Source organism: Aptenodytes forsteri, unplaced genomic scaffold (assembly GCF_000699145.1).
Source record: "Aptenodytes forsteri isolate BGI_AS27 unplaced genomic scaffold, ASM69914v1 Scaffold57, whole genome shotgun sequence".
NCBI lineage: Eukaryota > Metazoa > Chordata > Aves > Sphenisciformes > Spheniscidae > Aptenodytes > Aptenodytes forsteri.
The window spans coordinates 3,678,861-3,697,682 of NW_008796220.1; the positions used below are offsets into that span (position 1 = coordinate 3,678,861).

Genomic DNA, 18,822 nt, shown 5'->3' on the forward strand with positions numbered 1-18,822 from the left:
CTTACCTACAATGATGCTTCACACACACATGGGGAAGATAAAACCTGCTGGACAACTTAAGTCAAGATTTTCACAATTTCCAGCACACGTCTTCCATCAAATGAAAAAATAATTTACCCTTTTCTTCCATCTGTAAAATGCTTTTCAGGCAATATCCTATGGCTATGCTTGTCTGAGAAAGATTTTAATTCTCTTTTGACATCTTTCATTTCATCCCAAGGAGACAGGAACCAGTAAGCGGCCACACATTCATTTTGCATTGTCTGACTCCAACATCACCAATGAAGATGAGCCAAAGAAAGAGCTAAACCTGTGAGGATATTATCACATTTCTTACCTGGTGACTTATGCACCTTTTTTTTTACTTTTTTTTGTTTCTTTTTGCATGTGTGCAGTCAGCTCCCAGGCTCAGTTTATGTTTTGGCTTATGGAGCCAAATTAGATGCATGACTTGGCTTTAATTCCTAGCTTTCTTGCTTGCCAAGGTCTGCCAGGTACTTGCTTTATTCTAAAGAAACATGTAATCTGATAAATTAAATAAATGCAACATTTAGAAGTCAAGATGATATACACCATTTGCACTATACCAGCAACCATTGTACATCTTAAATCCTAGACCTCAGCAGTGACTTTGATTTGTTAACTTCTCTGTGTGAAATACCAGCTGGAACAAATATTCCCCAAAAAGATGGACTGCGGCTCTTAAGTTACAAATGAGTGGGAACTGACTAAAGTTTTGACATCTCTCTTAAGAATAATGGGAACTAATTAATATGAAACACTGCTGTTACTTGCAGCAGGGTAAAAATAAAGAGGTGGGATACTTAGATCTTAATATTGTCTTTGCCACTAACTAGTGATGGGACAATTTCCCCATGTACTAAATACAAAGTTACTTAAGTCAACCTATAGGAAACACTGAGGAGCAAAAGTGCGTTTCAAACTCTGCTCTGATATCTGTGCTGAAATACACGTTGGCTTTAGCACTCGTCTGTCGGAGCAGGGCACTTCACTGTCAGATAAGGTTTCTTTGACCATCGCATGACGTCTTTTACCTTGACAACATGGAGCTTGGGCAGAAGGTTGCAGTCAGCAAGAGTCAGGTCATCTCCATCCAGAAACTTGCGTTTAGACACTTTCTCCTCTTCAGTGCTGTCTGCATCAATCTCCTCTGGCAGAGGGGTTCTCAGATAGTCATCCAGCTTCTTCAGAGCCTTCACCAAGCCTCTTTCAAGGGCTTTGCCAAAAAGCAAAGAATAAGTGATTAGGGCAGAGTAAGAATTATTTAGAAACGCTCATTGTCAATGGCTATGGGAGTATCTAGAAAAAAAGCCAAGAACCATTTCTTTGTTGCTAATTTGTGCTCCAATGCCTACACAATCTGATGACAAAGTAGCCCAGCAAGGTCTGCCTGAGGTAAAGCTCATCCTGTAATGGAAAAACGGGACACAGGAAACTGTCGTGCCATGTCTTCTCCTGACTAGCACCAAAAAAAACAGTGAAAGAGATCGTGGAAGGAAAGAACAGCTTGTCAGTATGATATACCAATAAAACACATACACCCTATGATATTCTTCTGGTCTGCTGAGGCCATCACACGGTAAATTGGAGATCTGTACGCCACTGTATTATTTTTCTAAGCAGCCAGGTAGGACTGCAATGAAGGGCAATTTTCTAGCATTACTTCAGCTCTGAAAAGTTGTAGTTTTATGACTTTTAACCCCCTTCCAGAGTAATTAAAGGCAATAGCAATAATTCCAGAGATGCTAACCAGAGCTCTACGGAGCTGGAAGACACACTACAACTGAAATGAAAGTAATATAACAATAATTAAATACAACGCTACACAAAAGAGATGAGATATTCAGCCACTGTTAAGATTCCCCTCACTTCAGGTCCAACTTAGGTGCAAATTCTATTTTTCATATGTCTCAAATGGGGTGTCACAACAGAGAGGAGACTTTGGACCTCTCACTGCAATTACGAAAGACCATGTCCCACGCTACTGCTGGCTCCAAAACATTCGAGGCTTAAAATGCCAATTAGACGTAATGTGCAGCAGAGTGCAAATTTTTTGCTTAAAAATATCAACCCAAGCACAGAATTTGTGTTCTTACGCTTTACCGGCAGGATAATAGAAAAACTTGATTGCAATAATGCACTCACAGAAAGCTGAATGACTGTACGCAGTTTTGCATGTTATTTAAACTGCGAACGCTCTGGGGCAAGAAGGGTCTTTTGCATCTCTGTTCGAAGGGTGACAAGCATGACGGGGTCCTGGCCCCTGACAAGTGCCCCAAAGTGCTAAAGCAATATAAATAAGAAACAGCAAGAATTTACAATGTGAAAAAATAACAACATGACTCATGGGCTTAGGGCCAGGATTTCAGCTGGTGAAAATTACCTGTAGTGATTTATACTTGCTGCAGATCTGGCCTGGAGTCAGCATTTAAGGCCTAATCCTGTGAAATCTTATATCTCTGAGTAACTTACTGCCATTTAACTTACGGGAGACTACTCAATGTGTCAAGAAACTCAGGCGGTGTAGCACTACAAGGCCTACGGAGATAAATATATTTATGGAGCACAATGCAAGCTTCAAAAGGCTGCAGCCATCGCCCTGCATAGAGCAGCTTGCTGGCACAGGTAGCTCCGCTGGCTCTGCTGTCAGCCGCCCCTGTGTTTTTGGCACGGAGAGAAAGGCGGCGCGAACAGGGCCATTGAGAGAGCAGGAGCTGAACACCACAGAACATGATTTCTCTGCTGCCCTAACATCCATTAAACCTTGTGCCAGTGGTGGAAGTCAGATTAAGCTGCCTGATGTCTTGCTCCCACTGAAGCCTCTTGGCCAAGCACCAGGGAACCACACCAGCTCTTTTGTGGCTGACTCCTAGACACAGTGGCAAATCCTGGCTTAATTGATTGACTGGAGAAATGACTGCGATCCAACTGAAAACACCCCAACAAACATAGCAGGGAGGGAAAGAACTTCATTTCTGAAAGCAGAGCATCTAAAGCGACTGAAGTGCTGCCATCCATAAAACAAAAGTGTTGCCATCCCCTATTTAATCAATTCAAATTGAATTTTGACAGTGACATTCTGCTGTCAGATGCTGGCAGTGGTGTCTTTAATCATCTGCAGCTGTGCTCTGCCGCACAACTTCTACTGAAGGGTAATAACTGCATAGCGTGTAATATAACCCCGTGTGGCAACACTCAACAGATTTAGCAATCTCTTTTTGGTTTGACCCATAACACCTGTTGAACAGACAGTTCTCCTTCCCTTGGTCAGCCTCAGACTATGTCCTCTTACAATGAATTCATTTAGAGACAATGGAATCGAATTACTGTGATCTAATTCAATTTTGCACGTTCGGATTTCAGAGAACTGGCTTAACGCTGAGCATTTTCCAGCATCCCCTTCACCCAGTAGGATCGTCGGTTCTCTGAGTGCAATATTTCCAGTATCAGTACTACATTAGATGCTTCGTGCTAGCCCACGGGGACAGTTAGGTGTGAGTATGAAGACAGGAGCATCAGGTGGGATGTGTTTATGTAATTTTTCTGGAACTTATTAGGGTTGGGGTTTTTTTTGCTCTTATTGATATATCAAAGTGCGTCATGGCTGTCTCAAAAACAATGCCTGGATTGAAGCCTACTTGTGACAGTGGGAAAAACATCTATCTGAATTCATACTTGGCACTTGCATATGACAGCTTTAGGCCAGAAATAAGCGTATGTTCAGGGTTCAACGCATCTGTGACCTAATTCACAGGCTCTGCTGGAACCCACAGGATCCTGAGATCTGCCAGTGAAATCACCAGAAGGTCAGGACTATCTCATATCCTGATAGTCAAGAACTGGACGACTACTTGTGACTCCAATGACCCCATTTAATTAATCAAAACTCTTCTGATCCTAGTAAATCTCTCAGAACAGCCATGAAAATAGAAGAGTAGTGAACAAGGGAGAACTGCCTTTCTTCCAACTGAACAGTGACAGAATTTTGAAAAGTTAAGAGAATTAAGATCCTAAAATTGCCATTTCAGATGGAGTTTAGGTGCACAGTGTCAGATTTTTAAAGCCTGTCAATGTTTTTCAAGTAATTTTTTTAAATCCATATGCAAATATCCACATTGAAAATCCTAATTTCTAGGTGCCCTGACACATTCAGATGTATCTATATGATCTGAAGCCTTAGGTTCCTTGAGAAGGTGCTCAGGGAAGTCCCCACTCAAAGTAGGAGGATGCGTAGAAGAGTCTCAAAAATATTGAAGCAAGAGGCATCTAAGCCCCAAATCTCAGAAAGAGCCAAGTGTCTAATTCTGGTATGGGTGGGAGAACCCACCATATGTTGGAATTCACCAGTGACCTCCCAGAAGAGAGAGGTATCAAAAGCAGGTCAGTTTTTTCTTTCTTACAAAAAATATTGGGGGAAGTGTTGTGATTTTACCAGTGGTATAGGGAAAGCATTTTCCTGGAAAGTGGAAGACTGAGCTTCAAATGCCTTTTCAACATGATGTCAGCCCAGGTCTGCCAGATGAGACTCCACCAGTGGAGTTATCAGGTAATTTGTGCGGCTCTCCTGTTGAAGTGTTTCACTTTCCATAAATAACTCAACATTCAGTGGATCATGACGGAAGGCTGACACCACGGGTAAAAGTCAGAAAAACTAACTCTCTCATTTTCTCTCTTATCTGGTTGATATTTAAGCATTATGTGAAAGGTGAAAAAACATGAACAGAGACCAAGAAATAACCTCCTCAGAATATCCTACAGCTCTGAAGGTTTTGGAACTCCTGCTGAGGAAAGGGCTGTCTGGGTTCATATTACTGAGCAAATCCAGCAGAAGAAAGATTTAATTCTAAACCTCCCATACTATGGCTATTTTGTGAAAATCTGGATGACTCTATACATTGTCTCCACTGAGAACACAGGGGACAGCAGGCACTCACCAAGGCAGGGGTCTTGTGAATACCAGTCACAGCACTAGACTGAATGAAGACATTTAAAAAGATGTGACTAACTAAAAAGTGACTAATTCCCCATTTGTGAACATACTACCCACAATGAATTTCAGAAGTGGCTAAGCAGCTAATTCCCTTGGCGACTTATCCTCTTGGAAACATCATTAAATAACTAAATAGGTTTGCTGATAACAGCTGAGGCTCCATTGCAAGTCAATGGGTGGGATTAATCTTCCCTGAAGTGAGCAAATTAAATGAGTAGGTTTGAATTAAACACCCTGAGCTTCCTCTGTAGTCAGTGGAGTCTTCTCTTCTACACTTGGTTTAGGTGACCCCTAAATTAGCTTTGTGGAGAACTTGTCCTGAAGTGTCTAATCTCAGCCTTGCATTGTCTTGGTAATGTCAGGGTGGAGGATTCAATATTACAACACCAAGTGGAACTATGCCTGAGAATGTGGCTCTGTGCTGCTTTTGAAATTTCTACCTCCAATTGCTTCCCCACCCTGCAGACTTTCAGTATGAACTTAGAGATCCCAAATGTGACCAGCTCTGCAAGAGGAGCCCTGTCATCAGTTACCCCTGCAACAGCTGCAATGGCTGAACTCATAGAAACCAACTTTCTGGACAGTGAAATCACCAAGCACAAAGGCGCCAGCATCATATTGCCTCCACAGTGATGTATTTAATGTAACTTCAAATTCCAAAAAGTTCTACCTGCGTATATACAAAATCTATGGTGGAACCATCTCTCTCACCCTTCACTACTCTTCTCTGGGCTACTTAGGCAGCCAAAGACAACTTACAGCAATCGCAGTCCTGCCATGTCCTCCCCCCAATAGTAAACAACGATATTAATAAAAAAACCTCACGAGCTCTTTGTGATTTTCCTTCTCCCTTCAAAACTATGCTTTTATACAACTTTACTTAAGAATCCTGAGTTAGAAGCCAGAAAAATAGCACTTTCCAACCTCAAAGCAACCACAGAACATTTAATGAATGTATTACCATCTGTCAAATGCGCAGGGTGAGGTTCAATTTAGCTGATGATACCTAATGCACAATGACGCTCTGTTTTCAGCAAAAGGTTACTTGATGTTGAACAATGAGATTAACAAATCCTGACACGCACAGAAATACAAATAATGTAACAAAAGTTAATAATTGGCAAAATTGTGCTCTCGGTTACACTGACATAAAAGAGGAGTAACTCCGCATTGTCAACAAGCTATTCCATATTTACTCCAGTTCAACCAAGAACAGACTTTGGCTCTGTTACTCAACTCTTCAAGCAAAAACTTCCTTAAACTATTAGCCTGTGCAACTATTTCCAGGGGACAAAGAGAAATCTTTGTGTCTTGAAGTATTTATACCACAACTGAACAAAACATTGGAAAATGTAATGCATGGAGCAATCCTGCACGTCAAGGGGAGGGCCAGATGACAAAGATTCATTACTAGGTACTCAGGGTGAAATTTTGGCCATATCAAAGCCCGTGAAAGTTTTGCTGTTGACTTCAGTGGGGTTAGGATTTCTCCAGCAGTTTTTAAAGCCAAAAGGGACTATTATAATCAGTTAATCTGACCTCCTAAATAATACCGGCCATAAAACTTCCAGTGCCGTTGGTCGTTTCCATCTTTATTTTCTATGGGTCAAATAAGGCTGAAGCAAAATGGAACGTAACTAGAAAGTAGTAAAAGAAAAATGGTTCGGAAAAAGTAAAACTGATTCAGACTGCCCACACCCACAGCATTCGCAGAGGTCAGACAAGGACTCTTCTTCCCCTTCCTTGAACTCCAAATATTTCCTTCCTTGTTTAATGCTGGGACGAGAAGAAATAGCAAAGCAGACAAAGCACATAAACGCTAATCTCTGTGGCCTAAAGGAGCCACTGGAAGGCAAATCATTCCATCCTAAAATACTAGCCTAGGAAAAGCTGAATTACCACCAGAGGAGCCTCTCTCTCTCTCTTTTGAGAATAGGCAGACTGGCTACCTAAATTTAAAATAGCTAAAATTAGGTGGTGACTCTTATGTGTCTGAGTGGAACCATTTGCAGGATGAGGATTTTACTTGATAGTTATTATGGGAAGAAATGCAAAGCATAGAGGGCACAATAAATGCAATAAGAACAATTGATTCTTTGGCCAAATTGAACACAAGAACTATTTGATTTATGTTAAAAGAGAGCAAAACTAGTTCAATTTTTTAACTAAACTTGAAGTAAAATAACATAAGATTTCCAAACAAGCATGAAAACAAAAAGAAAGCCGTGTTTTGGGATGGTTGGTTAAGTAAGTCGTGCCTAGAGATTCAGTCATTTTCACATCACTTTTAAAATGTTGGTAATCTTCAAAATTAATATGTCATTTCCAAATTAAAAAGATAATAACCTTTTGTTTCAAAAAGTTTAAGAGAAAATATTTTTACTTTTCAAAACAAGTCGTTATTCACCAAATTCAACCCACATTTGCCAATAATTCAGGTTACTCACACCCCCCATGGCATTTTTTGTCAAATAAGCATTTTGTCACAAAATATTTTCCCCAAACTGAAGTAAAATACATGTGGCCCTCTTCATAAGTGAATATCACTGCAAGCACAGTGGCAACAAGGCTTCAAAGTCATCGAAGCCCAGCAACATAATGGCTTTTGTAGCCATCGTCTGAAGTCACCTGAGACTGACCTCGGCAGAACGGCAAGTTTCTTAATTGTCAAGCCCAGGCAAGTTCAACAAACAATGATCCACGTACAAAAATGAACAACGATTCCTGCTGCTACCCTGGATCACTGATTGATGCTTTTCCTTTTTACTGCTTTCTTCCACTGCCCTCCAGTAAGATTTATTCTGTAACACACGCAAATGAACTTGGTGAAATACGCAATGAGGGAAAAGGAGGAACAGTACATAAATATTCACAGTCTCACACAAACAATCTGAGATTTATTATTGCTTTAAAAAAACAAACCACCTTTCCTGATCACTTCCAGATTCACAGAGTTTTATATTATATGAGACCCAATACTGTTTTCTGGTAGGAGAGAGAAGCCAGCTAAGAAACAGCAATTTAAGGTAAGAAAACAATATCATTCTACTAGTCTGACAGTCTGATTAAAGACCAAGGATTCATATTTTCACTCTCTTTTTTCTCCATCCTGCTCATTTTTTTCAGGCAGGCTCAACAGAGTATTGTAACTTTAATCTGTATAGATTAATCCTTCTCACATGGAGGAGCTGTGACTGCAATATGCATGCCACTGTATTACATATTGAACAGTTTATCTTCCCCCCTATGATTTCAATATAACCCTTGAGATTTGAGCGCTGCCTTGATTTCTTCTGTTTAGCTATTTAAGAGTCAGGTGTCTTGTCTAAGCTGGTTATGGAGGTTCCCTCTCTGCTCAGAGGTACTAAGCATCTCCAGAGGGCCATTCCTTCCAGCTGCCTGAGACACCTGATTTAAACTGGTGTGACTCACTCCACACATGCCCTTCTCGCTGCATGGATTACAGATGAAGCCTAAAGGAGTAGCTGAGACTAGACATCTAACTTTCAGGGAGGTGAAGTTAGGCGAGATGAATCCTACCCTTTGAATATAATTTCACAGTTCACCTAAATGATGTAGGACAATACCTCCCCTTTTTTTTTTTTTTACTACCCTTTGTAATTTCACAGTTCACCTAAATGATGTAGGACAATACCTCCCCTTTTTTTTTTTTTAAGTTACTTAAATATTAGGGCTTACTCCCCAAAGGGCAAGTAGAGTGCCAATATGAGCATTGCAACATCCTTTCCAGGCACGTTTCTGCCTTGTAGAATCCCCAGCTCTGAGCAGCGTCTATATTGAGAGGCAAATGAGTGGGCAGTCACTAAGAGAGCCATTGGAAATGCAGAGGAGAAGGATGGAGGTTGTATGCTCCCATGCATCCAAGGCATTTAGATGCCTAACTCTGGGCCAAAGGGAGTTTCTGGGGTGAGTCACTTCTCCTATTAAAGATGTTCCACTCTAGATAAATAATTCAATATTCACTGGAACAGAGACTTGAGCATGTTCCCACAATAAAGGTAAATGCCCATAGACCATGCTGAAAAGTTGTGATCTGTCTGTTTCTACTCACTTAATGAATCAACGAATACCTAGTTGTGTACACTGAAGAGAAATAGATCAGCATCTCTTATTCCTCAACTCTACTTTCCTGGTTAGGGGTTTCTCTTATAGGACAGGGGTTCATATTCATCCTCCAGATCAGTCAGGGCTGGGACTTGAAAAGGGATTTTTACTCCTGGTCAGCGTTCAGGTGAGCATACACCAAGAGTGGGAGAAGTCACACGGACACAGGTGCACACATACAAACAGCCACACAACTTTGGTCATAGGCTGCCTTTCAGACACGGTCTAAACCAGGCATAAATAAGCACATATTTTCCATACACGTTGGCGCATATGTTCTGTGTATGTCCAGCGAAAGAAACAGAGGTGCTAAACCCCAGGACCACTTCAGCCACGACTCGGAGGAACACAGAGCTGAAATACAGACATTGGATACCCAAAGCAACCTGAGGAACCCAGACTCATCAAAAATCTATTGATTTACTTATGGATAAGATTCATCTTGTCTAACTTTAGCCATCTAAGTGTTAGGTAATTAGTCCAACCTAGTTGTCCAAGTATTCCTTTATAGAGAGCAATGAAAGACAGGCACCTCTAAAGGAAGTTCTTGCAGCTTTAGATCCATATTTTAAGATAAATCAAACTGCCCTTTAGAAATTGATTTACGTCCCTCTCTATTGATCACAAAAGAAGCCAGGATTATTGAATGACTAATATATAACTTTTAGACAAACTCAGGTGAGATGATCCCCCCCTTATCATCCCTCTTCCCTTCCCTCCCCACTCCATCTACAAACCCTTGATGATGTGGATTGATTGATTAGCGCTTCATCCCAAAAGTCTGTGATATTTTGACAGACCTGTCTCAAAAACTCCACAGAAGGTATGTCTCAGTCTCAGAGAGACTCAGAGAGACTGAGACCTTGATTCCCCAGGTACCCTTTCCTAAGCCAGAGCATGATGATTCAAGGGTTAAGTTACCTGGATTTAGGAGACCTGAGACTCTTCTTCCCAAGATTTTCTACATGACCTTATATAAATGATTTAAATTCTCTGCCTTCCAACTTCCTATATATAAAATAAGGATAAGCACACTTCAGCTGCAAACTCTACATTGATAAAAGCAATAATGCACCAGCCATGGATGTATGTTTCAGGTTGAGGGGGATAAACTGTAAATATAACAAAAAAAGAGGCATCATCCTATTTTTGTGATACCATCTGTCCTACTCCCAAATTAAACCCAGTGAAACAGGTGAATTGATAATGTCTTTAAAAAGAAAATTAAACACATAATTTTCAAGCATTTAGAAAATTTGGTTTTACTTGTTTCTAGTTTTAGCCTAAAACCTCAGATTTTTTCCTTCCATTTTCTTATTTGGTTTTACAGTGGAGGCAAAAAATAAATGTAATACTTGTAACGTTACTGTGGAGAATGCAATTGGAGCACCTTCAAAGGCTGTTTTTTAAGAAGAAAATCCAGGTGTTCAAATGACACCAAAAGAAGGGTTCATTTCCAAGTCTCTTAGGAGTCCAAGCGACCCTGAGGGCAGGAAGCAAGTGAATGTAAAACTACTGGCCTACAAGTGCCCCAGGAAGAACAGTACCTAACTTGCATTTCACAAATCATCGTAACTCTGTAGCAGCACGTAAGTGACAAGCATCATTTCTACAGCACGTCCCCGAGGGCCTAATCCTGACCTCTGCGATGCTAGTCTTGTGCAGGTGTCCCCAAACCAACTGCAGACAAGCAGCAGCTGATTTGCATCAGAAACCTGAAAAACCCACCATCAAGCCCTGCAGATTATAAACCCACTTATTTACAGTATGAGGTTATAACTCCGGTATCTTGTTTTTTAAGATGCTGTGTGTTTACTCGGAGTGTAAAGTTTTGTTTTACTAGCAAAGAGCAAACAAGATGATTCTGGGACTAACAAAGAAAAACTAACTACATGTTTCTGCATTAAAATAAGAGTAAAGTTAGCTTCTGGTAGAGAGTGCGACTGAGCTTTAGTGACAGTGCTGTGGGGACCCCTTGTGTTCTAATATTTAAGCAAAGAAGATTGTTCCTCTACAGGCTGTTGGTGCTTGCATATTTAATATCAATTTCTTTCAATCCCAGGCATGCAGAGGAATAAAGTCAGCTTTTGTTTACACCAGGATAATCCCAATTACACTCCACTGATTTCAACTAAACTATTTCACTTCAGCAGTGGTGGAGTGAAGCCATGGGAGAGGGAAACGCAGCGATGCCTAGCTAGCAGCACCTGAGGATGAAGTTTTAGAGCTTATTGATTTCCCAAATCCCTCAGTTCACTTAGGAAATCTCAGTCTCAAATTGTTTTATTTTAATGTTTCCAGCATTTTCTGCCCTTTGTCTTCAAAAATTGTTACTCAGATACAACAAAAATGAGACGATGAGATTTACAAATGACCCACATCTTAATTCTTTTCCATTGTTTCTCTGCTTTTGAGATTTTTTGTTTCAAGCCCCATGAAATGACTTAGGGATCATTGTGATTATGCCTCAACTTAACCTCTCTGAAAGGAGCAGAAGCAAAAAGAGTTATAATTATGTCTGCATGTACGAAAAATTTTCAAGCATTAGTAGGAAGGTCATATTCCCTCTGTTGCAACTGTACTGTTGAGACAAATATTGAGAACATTTTTCCCAGTTCTGGTGTCCCCAGTTAACAAAGGCTTTGAAAATTCGAGCAAGAGGTCAAAGGAGAACAATAGTACGGTGCTCAAGGACTGGAAACAAGCCTCAAAATATCAGGTTTGAAGGGTCTTTTTGTTCAGCTTATCGGAGAGAAGGCTGAGAGGCCAACGTGCACAGATGCTCACCCATGGACAAAACATCTGGGAAGTGTGAGGGAGCTCTTCAGCCTTGCTGACAAAGGCATGAAAAGGTCTAATGGTTGGAAGTTGGGCAAATTCAGTTTCCACATTGCCAAAGCAATGAACTATTTAAGGAACAAACAAAGAGGGAGGGGAGGTGGACTTACTTCCTGAGGGGTTTATAAAGAGACTAAGAAAAGGCAGGCTTTAATCCAGTTCTGGCAGAAATGGGAGAAACTGGGCTGGAGGGGGATAGAGTCGCATGGGCACGTCATGGCACTTTAAAGTCCCTAATATCATCTTTTAGGTCTTGGAACAAGAACTGAGGTAGGTTGCCTGCACCACCCTCAGTGTCACAGAGAATTTGCTACTCAACATTAAGACAATGACTGTAATTAAACCTCATGCTTCAAGACTTAAGATGCTTGGAAAGATCACAGTATCTTTTCTCCCAGTGTGCAATTGATCAGATGTGTTATGGGGCTTATCCATGGCCATCTGGTCATTCTCTTCTAGAGATGGTAACAGTTGGACCAATGCCTTGGAGTGGTGCAGAAAGTCTTGCTGAGTAGATGCCTTCCTCACATGTTCAGAGTCATGCTAATTCCAGGTTAAGGTCCAGGAAATATTTGTTTTTCAGCTTTGACTGGCTGAATCACCATGATTCACCTTCCTCTGCAGTGCAGAATATGGTCCAGCTATTGCCATCAGCTGGACACCTATCATCCAGTAAAGCCCCCCCCCCCCCATAAGGGTGATGCAAGAGACAGGAACGCCGAGAAGTGACAATCCAGGAAATATTTGTTTTTCAGCTTTGACTGGCTGAATCACCATGATTCACCTTCCTCTGCAGTGCAGAATATGGTCCAGCTATTGCCATCAGCTGGACACCTATCATCCAGTAAAGCCCCCCCCCCTTAGAGGGGCATTGTGCATCAAAGACCCTTCAGTTTCTCCTATTCTCTGCTCTGATGCAAAATAACTTATACTCTAAAGGCTGAAATAATGACAAGTTTGCTCAACAGGCAAAACTGACTGGGCTGTGATTTACAGGAGATAGTAGTAAATAACCCACAGTTCCTTCTAGCCTCAAACTCTGTGAAATCCTCATTTTTTTTCTGCATTCAGAAGAATCAAGATATTTAGAAAAGAATTATGTCTCCAGTTCCAATTTAGTCACCTTATTCCCAGCACTGTTTTCAAGCTAAAGGTCAACTATTTAAGATCTGATCTAACAAAGAAAATTAGCAGCACTGATTTTCAGTCATGTCGCATTCTTCTCCTCCCTGTTATTTTATGAAGAACATTTGCATGCATAAAACAAAAAATATGTTTTGGGAAAAACAGATTCTGGGCCAATCCTTCTCCCTTTGAAGTCACCAACAGTTTTGCAAACTGCCTTCCAGGAGCCAGTCACTGGGCTCTCTATCATGTGATAGCTTGCTCTACAATGGCTAAATATAAGCCTGTGAACAATCCTCTCGGGACAATAAGACCAGTTGGGTGCTTAAATCTGCAGATTTGCTTATATAAGATTTGGACACTTTACTGAGTAAGGCCGTAACTTCATCTGAGCCCTTGCTGTGGGGAACATGCTTAAGATGCACCAAGTATATTGCAACGAGGGGAGTTACCCACCAGTGCGAAACCATAAAGCAATGAAGTTAAAAGTCAATTCTAAATAATAATGTAATTTAGGCCCCCCATTCCAGCAGCGAGGCGCTTAATTCCTCCCAGGACTGCTGCCGCTAGATTGCTCTAATCCACTTCCAGCTGTGCTACTGCTGCTGTGTGCGAGCATGGGAGCTCAGCTGGGAAACAGAACAAAGCATCCCAGTAAAGCCAGCAGCACTTGGAGGAATATTCAAACACACAGGGGAAATAATTCCTTCTTAAAGAGCATCTGCCAACTACCGTTCCCGTTGCAAGTATTTTAGTCTAGGCCTGGCCTGTGCATATAGGCCCTGATTCAGCAAAGGCTTGAGAACATGCCTTAATTTGAGCACATCATTAACCTCGTTGACTGCAGTATATATTGTCAACTGGTTTTTAGGGGTTTGCATATTCTCTGTCTTGAACTTATATATATTCTTTCTTTTTTTTTTCTCTCCCTCCCTATGGTATGCTATGGTTTCAAAGTTACTTCGGCACAGATGTGTCAGAAAACTATGTCTGCTAGTACTTTAATTGTAAATATTTACTGTTCCCAGAATGGCTGCATCTAAGACTGCTAATCAGGCGTACCAAGTCCCTGCCTTGGAGGCCTTGCAGTCTGATCGCGTTTGGACTTACACAGAGTTTTAGTTTTAGTTTTGTATTGTTTTCAAGTAGTATTTTTCACATTTCTATCAGGAAATCTTCACACCTTAATTAGCAAGGTCTTAGAAGAAGGAAAAAACCTAAATGATAGGAAAGTTCAGACACATTCCCTAGTAAGGTACATATTTCTGAGGTTAAGATGATGGTTTGTTATCATTTTAGAAAACTGAAAACCTCTTTCTTCCAACGGCATAAAATTTCAGTTCTTAGTTTTGGCAGGTCAAAAGATATTGGTCCTTAAAGCTGTCACTGGTACCAGACAGAATATTGATGGCTCTGGGCCTCCAGCCAGCATGATTTTGAGAACTTTCAAAAAGTTATTTCTCAGGCAAACTTATTTTGCAAACTGCTGTTTCTGAGCATTTTAGAATCAGTCTTTGATTACTGGGCAGAAAGCAGATAAAGCAATTTAGGACAGATGATAAATGCAACTTGCGGCACTACTTAAGTTAGCACACAGCTATCACCACTGTTTTAGCGGTCTTTATATGTGTGTTTTTATAAAGAGACAGAGTGGAGAACAGTTTTATCAACATATCATGAGTGAGTTATATGGGTCATCCCAAATGAATGGCAATAAAAACTTTATATCACACTCACCAACATGTATTTGCTACTTTATGTGCCACAAATGTTGCAGAAAAGCTATTTTACATATGTTTTAAAGACTGGGTATTTTTTATATTAGGGCTGGTTTTGTAAAGCTGCCAGGCACACTAGCTACCGCGAGCCCAACAGTACTCAGCTCAGAGAGCGCCATAAAAACTTGTTTAAAATGTTCTGAAATAGCTTTTTTGTGCTTCAAAAGGCCAAAGTTAAAGATCTGTCATCCTGATATGTTCCATCACAAAGCAAGTCCTTTTCTCTAGAACAATTTTAAAAGCTATTTCTAGTCCTTCCTGGTTGCATGACAGAGAAAACTTAATATTGTCACAGCACAGGACAAATTGTGGCTCGTGCTGGGCCTTGGACAGGTGAGGGGGCTTGTAGTGGAAAAGGGAAATTCTGCAACTAAAGAGGAAGAAGGAAAAATTTTAATGGCAAGTTGATACACAGACATCACCCACACATATATATTTATACCTATATATTTATATGGCACTTTGAAAATCTATGTAAAAAGTGTAAAGCATTAATGTTGGTCCTGAATTAGAGCCTGATCCAAGATCCCTGTCACAGGATCCCCATCGATTCAAGGGCATCCAAACAGCTTTTTAAACTGGCTCTGCTGAAGTCAAGAGGAGCTTTGCCAGGAACTTTGCTGAGCACAGGGTGAAGCCTTTAGGCACAGAATACACCAGAAGGATCAAAGACTCAGGAAAAGCTGTGTCATGTTTACCGTTACAATCTGACCCCTTTGGATGTGAGAAGCCAGGCTGGAAGGAAGAGACGCGACCTCCAGTCCTTCCCCACCAAGCATGGAGATGCTTTGGGGACAGATGTTTTGCTCTCCTGCACCAACCTGCTGTTGGAGACCAGACCAGGCCACGCTTGTCAGGATGACACAGGCTGACCCACAACATCAAGAAGCTCCTATCCCGGCTACGTACATCAGGTCAGGTGCCACAAAAGGTCTGCACCACAGAGCTGTTATTACTGTAAATATTCTATGTAGGGTTTTGGAGTGAACTGATTTTCTGCTTATTCAAGGAGGTATGCAATGGCTTCTAGAAAGGATCAGAGCATGCCGTCCAGCCTGTGCATGTACTGCGGGTTTGACTCTCTTCTCAGCAGGAGTAACTCCAGAGTCAAAGCTGCCTAAAACTGACGTAGGCCAGTTTTAATTCCAGTCCTATATGTGTCTGTGCATATCTACTGTATACATACAGTATATGTACTGCTGTACACAGCACATGAAGAGAGACATTTCCCACCTCACGCACTTAACCACAAAGTGTGATATAGCTACTGAAAGAGGTGAATGGCATTTAATCACATGTAAGTTAATGATTTAAATGTGCTTTTATTTTTGGCCTCTTGATGTAAATCCAATCCAGACAAGTGGAGTCCTCTGGTCAGACGGCTGGAAATTCCTCTGCATGAAATCATGTTGGTGGTCTCCCGGCTCAGTGCCTTCTGAAGAGCCATACAGTGAAATATCCTTCCGTACCACTAATGAATGCGCCCACCCACACTGGAGCTGGTGCCCCCTAAGAACTCAATTCAAGAACAACTTTTTAAACTCATAAATGAAATCAAAGGGCTCATTCTACGAGCTAAAGAACTTACAATTTTAGGCAGGACGGTTAATGGGTGGTTACTATAGGTTGTCCCCTTGGTTTGCAGTATACAGTCTCGCAAGAAAAAATAATAAGCAGGATACTGAATACATACACAGCATTCCAATTAATTAAATTTCATCCTCCTCCAATGAATACATAAATTGTTGCTACCCTGGTTACTGTACAGAGCTTGAGTGACTTGCTCAGCATCAACCAAAGGAACCAAAGTAAACTCACAAGATCTTGGTTTACTTTCCTGTGTGCAGACAAGATCTCCTTCTAGGTATTAAAAAATCACTAACCAAAGTCTCAAATTGGCCATGAAAACTTGAGCAAGAGCATCCAGGAAATTATTTTTAAGACTACTGACACTCAGCTCTCCCAAGGACTCCTGTTCGTGTGTGAATGAGCACTTGTCATTTCAAGTACAAACGGTGAAGCCTGGTGGCAACAGCCAGAGGACTGAATAACCCAGTTGTGCTATCTAAGCGAGGCGTGGATCTAATCCTGCGATGAGGAGACGACTCCTTCAGAGAGGCCCGTTATAAAATTATCGTGTGACATGGGGGGTGGAAGGAATCAAGCCCGTTGTAATTGAACTGACTTGAAATAATAAATGCACACACTTTCTTTAAACACAGCTTGCCACATCCTGAGAATCTGGAATCAATTCCTTCCCTTTCAAGAAGCTTAAAAGTGGTGGGACTTTGATATGGCATGAGCATGTTTGCTTCTGGGCTTACAGCCCTCACCAGCCCGTTCCAAACCTTTCAACATTTTTATATTACAAGACAGAAAAGTTAGGAAAACAAAGATGGAAAAAAAGAATCAGAAATTCAGGGAACTATTAAATCAGGGCAGCCTAGCTGCCAAATACCTTTGGTAAGTAAATGAATCATGATCAATAACATATTGCCATACAGACTTACAGAAGAAGGTTATCACCTGCTTCTGTGCCAGGCACAAAACATAATGGCGTGTGGCTAATGAAGTACTGCATGAATCCAGAAAAAAAAGTACTATTTTTCTCTGTAATGTTAAAGCATTTTACTTCAAAGTAATTTTAACTCATCCAGAAAAAACATGATTTTTTCCATGAAAACTTTGTCAAAAACGATAGGTTACTATGAAACGCTTCTCTTGACAATGTTGCATTTGTAAGAGGAAACTGTCTTGATAGAAGGAAACCTATTTTGTTAAGGGGATGTTTCAGCCCTGATTGTAAAGCTGCTTGCTTTATATATTCACATACTTGCCAGCAGAGGGTATCACAATCTTAGAAACACACAGATGTATGTATCATTGTGTCTAGTCATTTACATGGAAGAATTCAGACAGACACCAAAGCAAGAAATCACAAATCTTGTTTTCCTCAGTAACTTTTCCACTATTAGGAAAAAAAAAACACCATTTAGCTACTTAAAGGCTACAGACTCTGTTATTAATGCCTTCTACCAACCTCTCTCAGGATAGGAAATATTGCAATGACATAGCCAAGTGATGGCATCACTTGAAGTCTGAAATTGTTGCATGACCCTGGCTGTAAACCCTCCTGGGAGGAACACCAGCTTGGGCTTATCTTTGGCGTGCATTAGGTTCTCGTTAATTCTCACATCCAGTATCCTCATACTGCATAAATCTCCTTAATTATCCCAACCACTTCACACCACTTTTCCGCAAAGATTTAATAGCCACGGGCTGTAGTGAGAGCTCATGTTATGCAGACCGCATGATCTCTGCTAAACCAGTATGCTACGAAGAATGATCATATATAATTACACCTAACGCACACTTCTCACAGATAGAGATAGGCTGATGCTATAGCAGCCTGATATCCCACGCATTAATGAATTCACCTCCCTGACTCCCAAATTAAAAGAACATAATTTAAACAACCTGATGTTTGCTGCTTTAGCTTACTTGGTATTCAGCACTCCCCCTATTCCCAACCAAAAGAAATTAAAATTATTTTTTATATACTGGTCTGGATTCTCCATTCTATTTTTGATTTATTAACAAGTCTTTTTCTATTTGTGCATTTTGATCATGTGCAACTGATGTCCTGGACACTGGTGTGGCTTTCCAGCTTAACCCAAGCACTTGAGTCAGCTAGAGCTAGGAAGCCATATAGAGGATGACTATGAGACATGTATCATTACCTTTATCTGAGAGCTGGGGTATATAGGAACTGCATAAGACAACCACAAGCAGCAATCTGTTCTTTTCGGATCTTGCCTGCTCACATGCAGACAGGGAAAGGGACATTCTTCTAAGTAATTATATTTTATGTTTATAAAATGCTTTTTATTATTACAGAGCTATATACAACTACTTCTGCTGTTATATAGGAAAGATAATGCATCA

The 18,822-nt window shown here is 40.8% G+C and overlaps 1 protein-coding gene across 2 annotated transcripts in view; it reads right to left on the minus strand.

Annotated features, from left to right (window-relative positions):
* CLIC5 (chloride intracellular channel 5) overlaps window positions 1-18,822 on the minus strand; it is an 84,043-nt gene that overhangs the window by 10,550 nt on the left and 54,671 nt on the right. For both annotated transcript variants that reach the window (XM_009288968.2, XM_009288969.1), the window contains exon 5: window positions 1,056-1,237. In XM_009288968.2, coding sequence (XP_009287243.1) covers window positions 1,056-1,237 — 182 coding nt within the window. The remainder of the gene's footprint in view (window positions 1-1,055; window positions 1,238-18,822) is intronic.